The 16,178-nt window shown below is 44.6% G+C and overlaps 1 protein-coding gene across 1 annotated transcript in view; it reads right to left on the bottom strand.

The window, feature by feature from the left end:
- Positions 1 to 16,178, bottom strand: part of homer1b (homer scaffold protein 1b) — a 141,721-nt gene that overhangs the window by 44,296 nt on the left and 81,247 nt on the right. The window contains exon 7 of the mRNA XM_072515987.1: positions 11,278 to 11,388. Coding sequence (XP_072372088.1) covers positions 11,278 to 11,388 — 111 coding nt within the window. The remainder of the gene's footprint in view (positions 1 to 11,277; positions 11,389 to 16,178) is intronic.

Genomic DNA, 16,178 nt, shown 5'->3' with positions numbered 1-16,178 from the left:
AGCTTTCGATATTTGGGTATCCAGGTGGTGGGATGCACTCCCGTCGTCATTGGCAGGGCGGGTTCAGACAGTTAAAATGACGGTCCACCCGAGGCTTTTGCTTGTTTTTCAGAGCCTCCTACTTTTTTGTCCCCAGGGTTTTCTTCAAAAAGTGAATGCAGTGATCTCGGGATTTGTCTGGGCGGGTAAAACCTCACGGGTGAAGATGCTGCTGGAGCGGAGGCATGTGAAATGAAATGAAAATGAAAAGAAAATTGCTTATTGTCACGAGTAGGCTTCAATGAAGTTACTGTGAAAAGCCTCTAGTCGCCACATTCCGGCGCCTGTTCGGGGAAGCTGGTACGGGACTTGAACCATGCTGCTGGCCTGCCTTGGTCTGCTTTAAAAGCCAGCGATTTAGCCCAGTGAGCTAAACCAGCTCAACCTGCTAAACCACTGTGAAGAGGAAGTGGGAAGAAGATCTGGGTGGGGAGCTGAAGGTTGGATTATGGGAGGACAGTTAATTCATCCTCGTCATGCGCCAGGCTCAGTCTGATATAATTCAAGGTGGTTCACAGGGAACACATGACTGTGGCCCGGATGAGTAGGTTCTTTGAGGAAGTGGAGGATAGGTGTGGGCGCTGTGCAGGGGAGTCCTGTGAACCATGTCCATATGTTTTGGGCATGCCCGAGGCCAAGGGTTTTCTGGCAGGGGTTTGCTGGCGTCATTTCAGAGGTCTTACAAGTGAGGGTAGTGCAGAGTCCAGAGGTGGCGATCTTTGGTGTGCCGGAAGACCCGGGAGCCCAGGGGGCGAGAGGCAGATGTCCTGGCCTTTGCCTCCCTTGTGGCCCAGGGACGGATCATACTAGGATGGAGGGACTCGGAACCCCCAAAGTCGGGGGTATGGGTTAACGACATGGCGAGAAATTTAATTTGAGAAAATTAAATTTGTCGAGGGGTTCGTTGCAGGGGTTTGCTCAGAGGTGGCAGCCGCTCATTGACTTGAAAAAAATTAAGCTGTCAGCGGAGAGGGGGGGGGGGTGGGGAGGAGTCATTGGAGAGACGGTGAGGGCATGAAAACTAACGGAGAAGGTGGCACTGTTTACATAAGCCATGTTGGCTGTGGTTTGTGTTGGTTATATTGTGTTTTAGTTCTTGTCGAAATTTGATGTTTAAAATTGTTAAAATTATAAATGCCTCAATAAAATATTTTCTGAAAAAAAAAAGATTAGGTTTAATACAAGTTTGATACTTTTGTTGGAGATTGCGGGTACAGGGAGGGAGGGGGCTATAGCTGGTACTCTGACGTTGTTCACTAATTTGTACTTGTCCAGCCTTAGGACCGGTACAGACCGCTGTCCTGGTGGGATCTGCTCGCTGTGGTGTTACAAAATTCCTTGCTTGCTGAACTACATATGTAATGGCTGACTGGCGGTAGCGGTTCTCCTTTCTGCCTTATAATAACATTCGCTTAGTGTCACAAGTAGGCTTCAATGAAGTTACTGTGAAAAGCCCCTAAGTCGCCACATTGCAGCGCCTGTTCGGGGAGGCTGGTACGGGAATTGAACCCGTGCTGCTGGCATTGTTCTGCATTACAAACCAGCTATTTAGCCCACTGTGCTAAACCAGCCCCTGGAAGGAGAGGGGTTTGAATGGACTAGTGAAGCGGGCTAGGATCTTTCCACATTTGAAGGTCTGGACCCACGAGTAGTGTTCCTACAGGAGATCGGTTGAAGGACCAGATGAGGCTTCCCAAAAATTGAGTGGGACAAGTCTTTCACTCAGGTTTTAATGGTAGGGCGTGAGGCACGGCAATACTAATCCACAAAGTACAATTTAATCCGTCCCGCATTATGGATGACCCCAATGGTCGCTGGTTCACTGGAAAAACACTCCAGTTATTTTGGTGAATATTTATACTCCAAATTGGGATGACCCAAGCTTCATAAACTCCCTGGTCAACGCCCTCCCAGATTTAGACTCGCATCAGATGATTCTGGGTGGAGACTGTTTCTTGAACCCTAAATTGGATTGCTCCTGTTCCACGTGATCAACCGGGTTGGGGGGCTCTTTACCCCTACCCCCCCCCCCCCCCCCCCCCCACATGGATGTCGACTAGCCATCCCCTTTTCTAACCCAGCTCCTCACCCGGTTCCCACGTACCCGTATATCCCACCGACAGTGCTCTCCCGTCCCGACCACCCCGCCCCATAACAGCTCCCACTTCCCCTTAGCAGCAGCAACCCAGTTAACTCCAACTCTTTCCCCCCCCCCCGCCCCGCTAGATCCCTTTCTAGTATGTTGCTCCCAGAAGTCAGCAAACTCTGGCTGACCTCAGCTTCCCCCGTTTGTCCTCGGCCCCTCATTGTGCGAGGCCCCCTCCTTCCTGCATCCCCGTTCCCGCCACAATTACCATAGCGCGGGAGCAAAGCCCGCGTTTCCCACTCGGCCCCGCCCCTGATGGAGAGTTCCCTTCTCCTTCCCCTTTCCTTCCCACCGGCCCACAGTTCCCCATACTCTCTCTCCCTCCCCCCCCACGAGGGGAAAAGAGAAAAGTTACAAAATTGAAAAAATCCCCCCCCTTCCCCTTCCTCGTCCCACATAATCACGCCACCACTTTATTACAGAAGCTTTTTCTCTCGCCAGACTATTCCAGCATCTCATCCACAATGAATGTCCACGCCTCTTCTGCCGTCTCAAAGTAGTGGTGCTTCCCTTGGTGTGTGACCCACAGTCTCGCCGGCTGCAACATTCCAAATTTAACCTTTTTGTGGAGCACCGCCTTGGCCCGGTTGAAACTTGCCCTCCTTCTCGCCACCTCCACACTCCAATCCTGGTACACGCAGATCACCGCGTTCTCCCACCTGCAGCTCCGAGTTTTCTTCGCCCATCTTAGAACCATCTCTCTGTCATTGTAGCGGTGAAACCTCACCACTATGGCTCGAGGTATTTCTCCTGCCTTTGGTCTTCGCGCCAGAACTCGATAAGCTCCCTCCACCTCCAAAGGGCCCGTCGGGGCCTCCGATCCCATTAGCGAGTGAAGCATCGTGCTCACATATGCCTCGACGTCCGCCCCCTCTGTGCCTTCGGGAAGACCCAAGACTCTTAAATTCTTCCTCCTCGAGTTATTCTCCAGGGCTTCCAACCTCTCCACACACCTTTTGTGCTGTGCCTTTTAAGTCTCTGTCCTTCCCACCAGGCCCTGTATTTCATCCTCATTCTCCGCAGCCTTTGCCTTCACGACCCGAAGCTCCAACTCCTGGGTCCTCTGCGCCTCCTTTAGCCCTTCAATCGCCTGTAGCATCGGGGCCAACACCTCCTTCTTCAGCTCTTCCACACAGCGCCGCAGGAACTCTTGTTGCTCCGGGCCCCATACCAAACAGCTACCTTCCAACGCCATCTTGCTTCGAGCTTCCCTTCCTTGCCGCTGCTCCAGTGGATCCACTGCAATCCGGCCGCTATCCTCTCCTTTATCCATATTTATCCGGGGGGATTCCCTCCTATTTCACCGCACAATGATTTTGGCCGTTAAAAATTGCCGTTGGGGCTCCTAATAAGAGCCCAAAAGTCCGTTTCAACGGGAAGTGCCGAAACGTGCGACTTAGCTGGTCATCGCCGCACCCGGAAGCCCATCGATAGGTTTTTGCTGCATCCAAACAGTAAAGAATTCCCCCCCCCCCACATGTTCATCTCACCTACTCTAGAATTAATTTATTTGTTGTTGACAAATCCCTCCTCCTCTCAGCAAGAACAGCCGAGTACTCAGCAATTGTCATCTTGGACCATGCCCCTTATTTTGTTGAATTTTGCTTTGATTGCAGCACCCGGAGCGCCCGCGTTTAAGACTAGACACCACCTTACTGCCCGATGACAAATTGTGAACAATTGTCTGCTGCTATAGCAGATTTCATCAAACTCAACAAAACAGTCAATTTCTCCGTCATCACTCTGGAAAGCCCTAAAGGCCGCTATAAGGTCGGGGGGGGGGGGGGGGGGGGGGGAAGGAGTGATAAAGCTCACATTGATAGAAAGGAGAGGGTGGAACGACAAAGACTGATGGACTCTATCTTGGAGGCTGACCACCAACACAGAAAGAACTTGCAACTTCAATTTAAATTGATCTCCACGAACAAAGTGATGCATCAGTTATGATGTTCTAAGGGCACCTTCTATGAAGGTGGTGAGAAGGCGGGCTGTCTTCTTGCACATCAACTCAAGAAGTAGATAGCCTCCGTGAAATCCCTCAGCTTCAGAACAAAGAAGGTAACCTAGTCACAGTCCCTCTTCAGATAAACGTGGCTTTCAGTACATTTTACCATGAGCTGTACGAGTCTCCTCCGGTATCCAGTTGGTTTATACATCCAGACTATTGAGGAAGACAGGAAATGGGAACTGGAAACCCCCTCAAGCCCAGAAGAAATACAGAAATGTATCGGTCGGTTGCAATCTAGCAACGCCCTCGGTCGTCACTGCTTCCCACTCAAATTTTGTAAGAGGCTCTCAGAGCAACTACCTTCAAATTTGGACATGTCCAATGATTCACTGCCTAGGGGATAATAATGATGATAATAACAACAATAATAGCTTGTCACAAGTATGCTTCAATGAAGTTACTGTGAAAAGGCCCGAGTCGCCATATTCCGGCGCCTGTTCGTGGAGGCCGGTATGGGAATTGAACCCGCGCTGCTGGTCTTGTTCTGCATTACAAGCCAGCTGTTTAGCCCACTGTGCTAAACCAGCCCCTGATAATCACTACCCTAGTTTCTGGCTCAAGCCACGATCTCAGTGCTCCTGAAAGAGGGCAAGGACCCAGTGGAGTATGGGTCATATCGACCCATTTCACTCCTTAACACTGATGTTATGATACTGGCAAAAAGTTCTGGCAACCCAGCGTCATGTCTTCCAGATATAATGAGAAGCTCAGACAGGCTTTATCAAAGGTAGACAGTTATTGGCCAATATCGGACATCTCTTCAATATTGTCCTTTCCCCCTCATCTTCTCGGGAACCTGAAGTTATATTATCTTTGGATGCATCAAAGGCATTTGATAGGGTGGAGTGGAACTACCTTTTTGAGATCTTGGATAGATTTGGTTTTGGCCCCAAATTCTCCTGGGTTTGTTTGATGTACAATTCCTCGAAAGCCAACATCCGCACAAATATGATCTCCTCTGAATACTTTTCACCAGGCAGGGGCACTATACTGGGCTGCCCCCTTTCACCATTGCTCTTTTGGATGGCCATTGAACCTCTGGCGATAGCATTCAAGTCATCAGAGGGAGGAGGGGAATACACCGGGAGGAAGGGGAACACCAGATCTCACTGTATGCAGATGACCTACTTTTACATATTACGGATCCAGTCTCCTCAATAGAAAACATCATGAAGATACGAGATTTGACACATTCTCAAGCTATAAATGAAATGTCAATAAAAAAGTGAATATTTCCCCAGTGAACTCAAATGGCCAGAGGGGCTCAGCTTGATTGGCTGCCGTTTCACCTCTCGCCCTCTAATTTCGGATATCTGGGGATCCATGTGGCCCATAACTGAGCCTTACTCCACAAACTGAACTTTTCAAGCCTCATCGGCAAGGTCAAAACAGACATGGAGGAGGAATAATCAACCCCCCCACCCCGACTCTAGCGGACAGGATCCAATGTCCTACCTAGGTTTTTATTCTTATTTCAATGTATCCCCATTTTTCTTACCCAAAGCATTTTTTTTATTACGGTGAACAAATTAGCACAAGTGCTTATCTGGGCAGGTAAGAGTCCCAGAGTCCACAGCACTCTGCAAGGCTTAGCTCTCCTGAAACTCCTATTTTATTACTGGGCTGCCAACATACAGAAAATTCTGCAATGACCAAGTGACCTGAAGTCGAACTGGAGTAGATTAGAGGCATGGTCGTGTGCCACAGCCTCTTCCCCTACATGCCATAATTACCAGACCACTGTCCTTCTTCCCAGTAGATAGTCCCTCGAACCCTGTGGTGATTTCATCCCTCAGGATTTGGAAGCAGTTTTGGCAGCATCTTCTCTCATTATCCTCACTTGCCTTGATATGTAACAGCCACCTCTTCATGCCTTTGGGCTTGGACCCATTGTTCAGGTCCTGGAGAACGGGAAGTCTGGTACACGTGGGGATTTATTCCCAGATGGAGGCTTTGCCAGCCTTGGAAAAACTCGAAACCGATACTTTATCGTTTTTTTTTCGAAATCAGAATTGCTCACAAGTTTCTTTTCGTCCTTCACCCTGGCTCCTCCTCCTTCCCTGCTCATTCTATCTTCACACCCTGCCCCTTTGAATAGTGTATATGAGAAATGGGTGGAGGATCTAGGCTCTTCTTACTGAGCAGGTTTGGAGAGAAGCCCTCTACAGGGAGAGTTCCACTTCATCCTGCGCCAGACTGAGTTTGATTCAGTTCAAAGTGCTATATTAAACACCCACTCTCTCTGGTGGGGGGAGTGCAGACGATCACGATGAACACACTGCCAAGGTTCCTCTTCCTGTTAAGATCCATTCCGATCTTCATCCCCAAGGCCTTTATCCAAAACGTGGACAATCTAATCATGGCGTTTGTGTGGGGGGTAAGAACCCGAGAATCCCAAAACAGACACTGCAAAGAGGAAAAGTCAAAGGGGGCTTGGTTTTACCGAACATACAATACTACAAATGGAGGCGGCATCCTGTAAAGGAACAACCCTCCGGGCCCTGGCTACAGCAGCACTCGCATCCTCGTCAGCAAGATACACAACGAGCCCAGTGGTAGCAGCCACGCTGAGGACGTGGACCCAGTTGAGACAGCACTTCGTATAACCAAAATGTCCCCCATGACCCCCAACTGCGGCAATCCCTCCCAGCCATGCTGCATACCACAAGATGGAGGTGGGATGGGGGCACACTGACAGTCGGGAACTTCTACGTAGGGCGCAGACTAGCAACACTGGACAAACTGACGAGGAAGTGGAAATTAGCAAAATTGAGACACCTCCAAACAAAACACTTCCTCCGCAAAGTGACAGTAGGGTACCCCGGGGCCCCAGAAAACACACTACTAGAGAACCCGATAGGCACAAGCAGCGAGAAGTGGGAGCTATGTGGGAAAATATACAGACAGCTACTGGACAGAGCTCAAACACCACTGGACGAGACCAGACAAAAATGGGAGGACGAACTGGGGACAGAGGTAGGGTGGGGACTCTGGAGCGAAGAAACGAGCGGGGCGAACTCCACCTCCTGCACAAGGCTAAGCCTAATGCAGCTCAAAGTGGTGCATAGAGTACACCCGACCAGAACCCGAATGAGCAGGTTGTTCCCAGAGGTGGAGGACAAATGTGAGCGGTGCCAGAGGGGCCCGGCCAACCACACTCATGTTTTGGGCTTGCTCCAAGTTTGCTGGGTTCTGGACAGTCTTCTCCGAGGCAATGTCCAAGGTTGTGGGGGTGAGGGTGAAGCCATGCCCAATAGTGGCAATCTTCGGGGTATTGGAGCAGCCAGAGTTACACATGGGGAAGGGGGCCAATGCCCTTGCTTTCGCTTCCCTAATCGCACGCCGGAGAATCCTGCTCGGCTGGTGATCGGCAGCACCACCCAAAGCTGTAGACTGGCTCGCTGACCTCTCGGAATTTCTCCACCTGGAGAAGATTAAGTATGCCATCAGAGGGTCAGAAGGCGGCTTCCTGGATACTTGGGGACAGTTTGTCGGCCTGTTCCAAAACCTGTTCGAGGCCAGCAACGAGGAGTAAGCCAAGAAAAAAAAAGATAGATGAGGAACCAAAGGACTGTGCGAAGATTTGAGATTGGTCTTGCATCTGGAGAAAGTCAAGTATACCACCAGAAGCTCGGTGGGGAGATTCTACCAGAGATGGTAGTCACTCATTACTTTCTTTAAGGACCTAGAAATGTTAGAGGGTTGTTTGGGTGGGGGGGTATATGGTTGCTTATGAAAGTTATAGTGTGTGTATTGTTTGGCTATATATAGATTACGGTTTATCTTTAATAATTCAATAAAATTCATCTTAATCTATGCCCCATGGTTATTGACCCCTTTACAATGTCCCTTCCCATCTATGTCCCTCAATTTTGTACACCTCAATCAGGTCCCCCTTCAGCCTTCACTGCTCAACGAAATTTGTGCACTTTCATTGCATTTGTCAATGTAGAATGTGACAAGATTTTTAAAACCTGAATATTAGTATATTTATTTAAAAATAAGGAAAATGGCAAGCTAAGAGAATACAGGATAAAACAATTTCAAAAACATCAAAAGGTGCAATAATATATCAAAAATATAATGAGCAAAGAGGATTGTTGGCAAGGTAAAACCCCCGATTGGGGTCAGTTTGTATCGGATGATTAACACTTGCTTTGCACCGATCTTTGCTAAAGACAAGGATACCGAAGGGGTGATGCATCCTGAAACAGTCATGGACGAAATGAGCAATAGTTTAATGGATAAAAGGCCATTTTAAGCACCTTATTTTAAGTGTCAGAGGCTGACAGAGTACATCCTGCAATCTAAAGGAGGAAATTACAGAATTATTTTAGGACTCAAGTATAAATGTGTGCCAGAGGATTGGAGAGTAATTAATGTAGTCCCTATTTTGAAAAATGCAGTCAGATCTATACCAATTAGATGAACACTTGTAGGGGAATTGCAAAGGGAAGGAAATGACCACATTATGCAAAGAGAAAATAGTTAGAAGTACCTAACGCACAGATTTCAAAGCGCTCAAGAAACTTCAAAATTCTTTCACAGGACTCATTGGTAGGGGTGAAGTGAGAGGTGATGAATGTGGGTGTACGCGGACTTAAGGAAAGCCTATAACACTACGTTTAATTTGCAATGTAACACTGCAAACCAGATTGGATTTTGGTTACGAGGGAGATGAGTTAAGGGCCAACCCTTTCAACCCAAATTTTCGGAAGTGGGCAGTAACCCTCACTTGTAGGGCTATTTCCATTGAATCATTTGGATACAATTACAGAGGATAAAATTTCCTTGCATTTTTGCACCATCGAGATACTTACAGAAACAGTTCATACAACTCTCCCAACCATCCTCTATCAATTTTAATCAATGGTGTTCAAAAATCTGCCGAATTAATGCTATATTGATTACCTCATCCATTTACAGAATGGTGCTGGTGGATTACGGTGTGGAGGGCTCAGAATCAGTAATATTTTCAATCATTCAGCAGGTAGCCAATATTAAAGCTAAGTATTTAGCGCATTGGTATCTTGATCATAAACTTTAAGCAGATATAAATATACAAGGCATGAAAATGCTCAGTCTACCGCAAAAGTACCTTGGAAGGGTAAGGTACCTCAAAAAATCAAGCAACAGGTGGTGAAGTTAGCTGTTTCACACTGCTACTACGCAATATAAACACGAACAACATTCTCCTCCAACAGGATGCCACAGTCAAGTTAAAAAGACATTCTGCCTATCACACAAATGGGCAATGTGGTATGTGAATTTCAATGCCGGGGAAGTCCCAATGACTTGTGGATTGTATCCAACAGCAGATCCCTTTGGGCGTTCACAACTGGCAAGTATTGACTGTGCCCAACCAGCCCATGTTTGTAAAACTCAGAATGTAGTGCCCAACATTAGATGTGATTCTGTGATTGGACAACACGTACTAAACAACCCTATTGTGCTAATTACAATAATAAGCAATTTTAAGGTGATTAGTTATACTTGCAGTGTGGCTCTCTGCAAACAAAAAGATCATGTCCATGCATTGTGACTTTTTCCAACAACAGAGGACAGCCATTTCCTGGTAAAGTCCTTATAATACCTTGAACAGAGTGGACATCCTGGTTTGAATTTAAACAAAAGCTTGGTGGCTAGCTGTTCCTTGGTGCACACTCCATGGCATTTTCTCAGCCTCTACCTATCCACTTTCCAACCAATCAGCACCCTCTTCCTATGTAATACAACTTGTTCCTTTGCATTTATTCTGATGAGTACAAAAGAAAAAGCTTTGACCGCATGTCTTTCTTTTCAGCTATACTCAAATATAGACATACAACAGTTTCATCATTAAACTTTAAATTTCCTTAGTGCATAATGTTGATGTGAACCTCAAATCCAAAATTAAAATCACAGTTGCAGTTTATAAATATAGAAATCTGGACCCATATGTACAAGTTGTCCCTTAACTCTGCAATTGTGCAACTGTGTATTACTACCAACTGCAAACCATGCTTAGCACACAAACTCAAAAAATATTAGATAGGTCAGGGAAAATGTATGGCTGTCCAAACATTTATTTACCAAGTCAAAAGCCATCAGCCTTCAATAACTATTTGAAGTTAAAAACAAGTAAAGATAATCTAGAGTCACTTTTATGGAAGCATTAATAACCTATTGTTCCATTTGTTGTCCACTGTGGCACCTTGGGTTTATATGTGTTGCATCTGACTCACCACTTGACTCAGTACAGCCTTTTCTAGTCAGTTTTCCAGTAAATTATGTAAATTTATCATTGCAGGATCAGGGGCACAATGGTCTATGGCATGTGCTGCTAATATCGCCTGGGGGAAATTTGGGCCAATAATTATTTCAAGGCACAGAATTTAAAAGCCAAAAGATAATGATGAGACCGTACGAAACATTACAGTATTGAGATTCTTATTATGGAAAAGATGGTGCGGCTTTAGAGTAGGCATGGGATTGGAGGAATAGGGGAATTTTTTGGGTAACTGTGATGTGGACTATTTCCTCGTGTGTGTTGCTTAAACACGGACATGGAGTTGGTTGGGCAAATAATCTGTTCCCATATTGTAATTTCTATCTATCCCTGCAAGTCATTCACTGAATTAAAGAACACAGAAGAGCATTGACATTTTCTCAATCCAGATCTTATTGATGTGTTAGTGATAACTGGACACCTATCAAATTTAATAGAATAGTAATGTACACAGCATTTATGAAATACTTTGAGCTATCCAGAATGAAGTGCAATATGAAATTCAGCAACATGTAGGTAATGTATGCAGGTTTGATTTGTATATTTAGTGAAAGTCTTTACTTTTTAGATCCCGTTAGATATGCATAAAGTGTTTTGCTCTACATTTTTACTCCTTGTAAAGTACTCCAGTGTTGCCAATTATTCATTCATCAATTCAACATGCTAGAACACCATGTGATTATACACTTAACTGCTCAAGGACACCAAACATCTTTTTCGGTTTACATTAAATTTAATTTATAATCACGTACATGTTGAGTGTCCCAACCAAATGTCACTACAGGCAGGTTGGAAAAAGTTGCATTTTGCTCTTACCTCTTCCTTGTCCTTCATCTGTGCCTCTAGTTCTTCTATTGTCCTGTTCAGTTCAGTTTTGTGTGTCTTAAGCACATTTGCCTGCCCACTCAGGCATTCAAGTTCAGAAACCTGAATATAGATCAAAATGAGAAAACACATTTTTCAGCGATTGTCATTCCAAATACGTCTTTAGCTGTATATTTAAAATATAAAATAATATACATTTTCTTCAGCTTATGGAATTCTCTTCCCCAGAAGCAGAAGCTGGGTCATTAAATATATTCAATGTGGAGTTACACAGATTTTAGGGAGTCCAGGGTTACAGGGGCCCACGGCCACAATCAGATCAGCCAGGATCTTGTTGAATTGTGGAGCCAGCTTGAGGGTCCGAATCCTAAGATCTCATCAATGGAATCTCAACATTTTGGACCAAAATTCTAATAAATCACAGAATTAGTGTGGACTTTATTTACTACTACCATTACTGCACAAAAGTAACACTTGACCATTTTGAAGGCATGCATAAAATAGAGCTTTGGGACCTCTGCATCTGGGTTTGTTGAAGGGAAATAAGTTAAAAGCCTGCTCATGCACATTTTTAAGCCAGATAACATGATTGTTCTCTACTCAAATTATACAAGCTTAATAATGGAGCAGATTCTTCTACCATTTACCATTGCAGTTTACTATTATTGAACACATTAGAACAAGTGAGTATTGTTCCTTCATTTCAGACGAACAGATGACTAGCTACATTTCACAAACTGGTTTTAACATTTTGGGTGCCTACGCCCTATTCTTTGTACTTGCAAAATGCTGGAAATTGCAGAGCAAGTGATCAACATCTGTAAAGGGGAAAGGCAGGTTTTGACATGTTCAGTGGGTTAACTGTGTTAAGGGTTACACATCCAAAATGTTAAAAGCAGTATTTTCCAATAAAAGTAATGACTGAAAGCAGTGTATATCCTGAACCTGGTTTTTATTTCACGTTTCCGGTCTTCCTCCCTCATTATCATACTTGGTCAATTATGTTTTTGGTAGTACACAAGAACTATGCCAGAGGAGGATTTGAATTGTACACACTCTGAAAACTGAATATAGGGATACATAGCTAACAGAGCACATTTTCTGCTCTGAATGCCAAACATCTTACAGTAATTGTGTGTTCTCCTTTGAGAGTAGAAGGGCTACGAGGAGATTTGATAGAGCGGTTCAAAACTATGAGGGCATTGGACAGAGTAGAGAGGGAGAAATTGCTCCTGCTCGTAAATGGATTGAGAACAAGAGGGCACAGATTTAAAGTGATTTGCAAAAGAAGCAAACGCAATGCAAGAAAAAAAAACAAAAAAAAAAAACTTTCAAACAGCAGGTGGTTCAGGTCTGGCAGGTTCAATTGTGGTATTCAAGTGGACATTTGGATGATTATTTGAATAGAAACAATGTGAAAGGTTGCAGGGAAAAAGCAAAGAATGGCACTAAAATCATAACGCTCATTCGGAAAGCCGGTGCAAATATTATAGGCAGAATGGCCTCCTTCGGCAACACAACAATGTTGTGATAAAAGAACCAAAAATTGCAAATTAACTTCCCATTCACTGCATTGGAAAAAACCCACAAGGGGGCAGACTAACTAAATTGAAAACCAGACCTTATTACATTTTGTTTCCTTGGTAGTCTCCAGCAAATAGTTAACTCAGATCAACATAAAACTCTTTCTAATGACATTAACTATGCAATTTAATACCTGATGGTACGTAAACAGAGTATTGAATTTTAAATTCCTGCTTCCTGCAGCAGGAAGACATTTCTGCTCAAACACTTTGCCGATGTGTTTAACAAAGTTGAACAGCCAGCTCAGACTATGGCGTGAAGTAATCATTCCACATTTTTTAAAAACTAGAAGGAAATGGAGTTACTCATAACAAGATTTGTTCAGTGAAGTTCATAAACAATCCTCCAGGCACTTTTTCATGACATACTTGCTACTCTAATACTGCAATGGTCAGGATATATCAAATTCCACAATCTTCCAGAGTTCTTGACCCTGAACCTGATCTGGTCACAAGTTTGCATAATTCTTATATCTAATGCAATTAAAAGATTAAGTCCCTGCGATGCATATTTATAATAACGAATTCAAATTTGGAAACTAGGAACAAACTCTTCTAGTCAATATTTTTATTTTTAAAAAAACCTTTTCAGGATGTGGGCGGTTTATTGCACATCTATAATTGCCCTAGAGAAGGTGGTCGTGAGCTGCCTTCCTGACCCGCTGCAGTCAATGTGGTGTAGGCACATCCACAGCACTGTTAGGAATTAAGGGAGTTCCAGGACTTTGATCCAGTGACAGTGAAGAAACAGCAATATATTCTCACGTTAGGAGGTACTTGCAAGTAGTGGTGCTCCCTTGAATCTGACGCCCTGGTCCTTCTAGATGGTAGGGCTATAACTTTGGAAGGTGCAGCCCAAGGAACCTTGGTGAGTTCCTGCAGTGCATCTTATAGATGGTACACACAACTGCCACTGTTCATGGTGGTGATGGGGTAAATGTTGAAAGAGGTGGCTGGAGTGCCAATGAATGACTTTGTCTTGAATGGTTTTGAATTTCTGGAGAGTTGTTCGTGCTGCATTCATCCAGGCAAGTGCAGAGTATTCCATCGACTTGTACCTTGTAGATGGTGGCGATGCTTTGGGTAGTCAGATGAGATGAGATACTCGTCGCAGCCTCTGACCTGCTCTTGCAGCCACAGTATTTATATGGCTAGTCCAGTTCAGTTTCTGGTCAATGGTAACACCCAGATGTTACCTTAACACGGATTTGATTTGTTTTATTATTGTCACATGTATTAGTATACAGTGAAAAGTATTGTTTCTTGCATGCTGTGCAAACAATGCATACCGTACATAGGGAAGGAAGGAGAGACTGCAGAATATAAGGTTACAGTTATAGCAAGGTGTAGAGAAAAGATCAACTTAATACAAGGTAGGTCCATTCAAAAGTCTGATGGCAGCAGGAAAGAAGGAGGAGGGAAGAAGCTCTTATACAGTGAATGGTAGAATCCTCAAGAGCATTGATAGTCAGAGAGATCTTGGTGTACAGGTCCACAGGTCACTGAAAGGGGCAACACAGGTGGAGAAGGTAGTCAAGAAGGCATACGGCATGCTTGCCTTCATTGGCCGGGGCATTGAGTATAAGAATTGGCAAGTCATGTTGCAGCTGTATAGAACCTTAGTTAGGCTACACTTGGGAGTACAGTGTTCAATTCTGGTCGCCACACTACCAGAAGGATGTGGAGGCTTTAGAGAGGGTGCAGAAGATATTTACCAGAATGTTGCCTGGTATGGAGGGCATTAGCTATGAGGAGAGGTTGAATAAACTTGGTTTGTTCTCACTGGAACGAAGGAGGTTGAGGGGCGACCTGATAGAGGTCGACACGATTATGAGGGGCATAGACAAAGAGTGTATAGTCAGATACTTTTTCCCAGGATAGAGGGGTCAATTACTAGGGGGCATAGATTTAAGGTGCGAGGGGCAAGGTTTAGAGGAGATGTACGAGGCAAGTTTAAAAAAAAAAAAAAAAAATCAACATTTTTTTTTATACACAAGAGGGTAGTGGCTGCCTGGAACGCGCTGCCGGAGGAGGTGTTGGAAGCAGGGACGATGGTGATGTTTAAGGGGCATCTTGACAAATACATGAATAGGATGGGAATAGAGGGATACGGGCCCGGGAAGTGTAGAAGATTTTAGTTTAGACAGGCAGTATGGTCGGCGCAGGCTTGGAGGGCCGAAGGGCCTGTTCCTGTGCTGTACTTTTCTTTGCCCTTGAGTCAGTTGGTACATGACCTCAAACTTTGGTATCTTTTTCCTGACGGAAGAAGGTGGAAGAGAGCATGTCCGGGGTGCGTGGGGTCCTTAATTAGCTGGCTGTCTTTATGAGGCAGCGGGAATTATAGTAAGAGTCAATGGATGGGAGGCTGGTTTGCATGATGCATTGAGCTGCATTCACAACCTTTTGTAGTTTCCTGCAGTCTTGGGCAGAGCAGGCTCCATACCAAGCTTTGATACAACCAGAAAGAATGATTTCTATGGTGCATCTGTAGAAGTTGGAGAGAGTCGTAGCTGACATGCCAAATTTCCTCAGTCTTCTGAGAAAGTAGAGTCGTTGGTGGGATTTCTCAACTATAGTGTCGGCATAAACTTGAAGCTCTCGACCCTGCACTGCACACTAAATGAGTCCCCAATAATGATTCTTGTATATTTGCGTAAACATTTATGTTGCATTTTATTATGCTTGCAGCTAATTTTTAGTTGCTGGTAAAAACAATTCATTCAGCACATGACCACAAAATATTTTGTCTGCAGCTGCACTTTGCAGGGGCCACAAATTTTAGGGATATTACAGTAGAGTTAGTCAATAGTCGAGCAGTTATCCCCTTTCAACATTCTCAAAAATGTGTGCACATTGCACTGGTTTGGCTTTGCCAAGTGTTTCAAAATAATTTGCATAAATGACGACCCCCCACATTCCTAATTAATAAAAGTTCACTTCTGTGCTGCTGTGAGGATGATCCCAATCCAAGTACTAACAGATAACATGCAACAGCTAGAAATTACTCGAACAAACCTGGAGCTAAATTCTCGTTGTAAGAAAGCAACTGACCTCCTCACAGCAGTACTGTGGACCGGCAACACAGCAGTACTGTAAGGGAAGCTAGCCTTGCATTTTCCTTTGCTGGAGTACCAATGCAAAACACCAGTTAGCTCCTGTCAAAAATCATGGGCACAGATTTTTATATATGCATCATTGTCAATGGAACTGATTTGTGTGCGACAGACACACCAAGATTTACATCTTAATGCAGTAAATTTTCATCAACTATCCATTAATTATTTTTAAAATGGTTAAGACTGTCAGACT

The sequence above is a fragment of the Scyliorhinus torazame genome, chromosome 9, assembly GCF_047496885.1.
Source record: "Scyliorhinus torazame isolate Kashiwa2021f chromosome 9, sScyTor2.1, whole genome shotgun sequence".
NCBI lineage: Eukaryota > Metazoa > Chordata > Chondrichthyes > Carcharhiniformes > Scyliorhinidae > Scyliorhinus > Scyliorhinus torazame.
The sequence above is the reverse complement of the archived record's forward strand: the minus strand, read 5'-3'. Positions and strand labels throughout refer to the sequence as shown.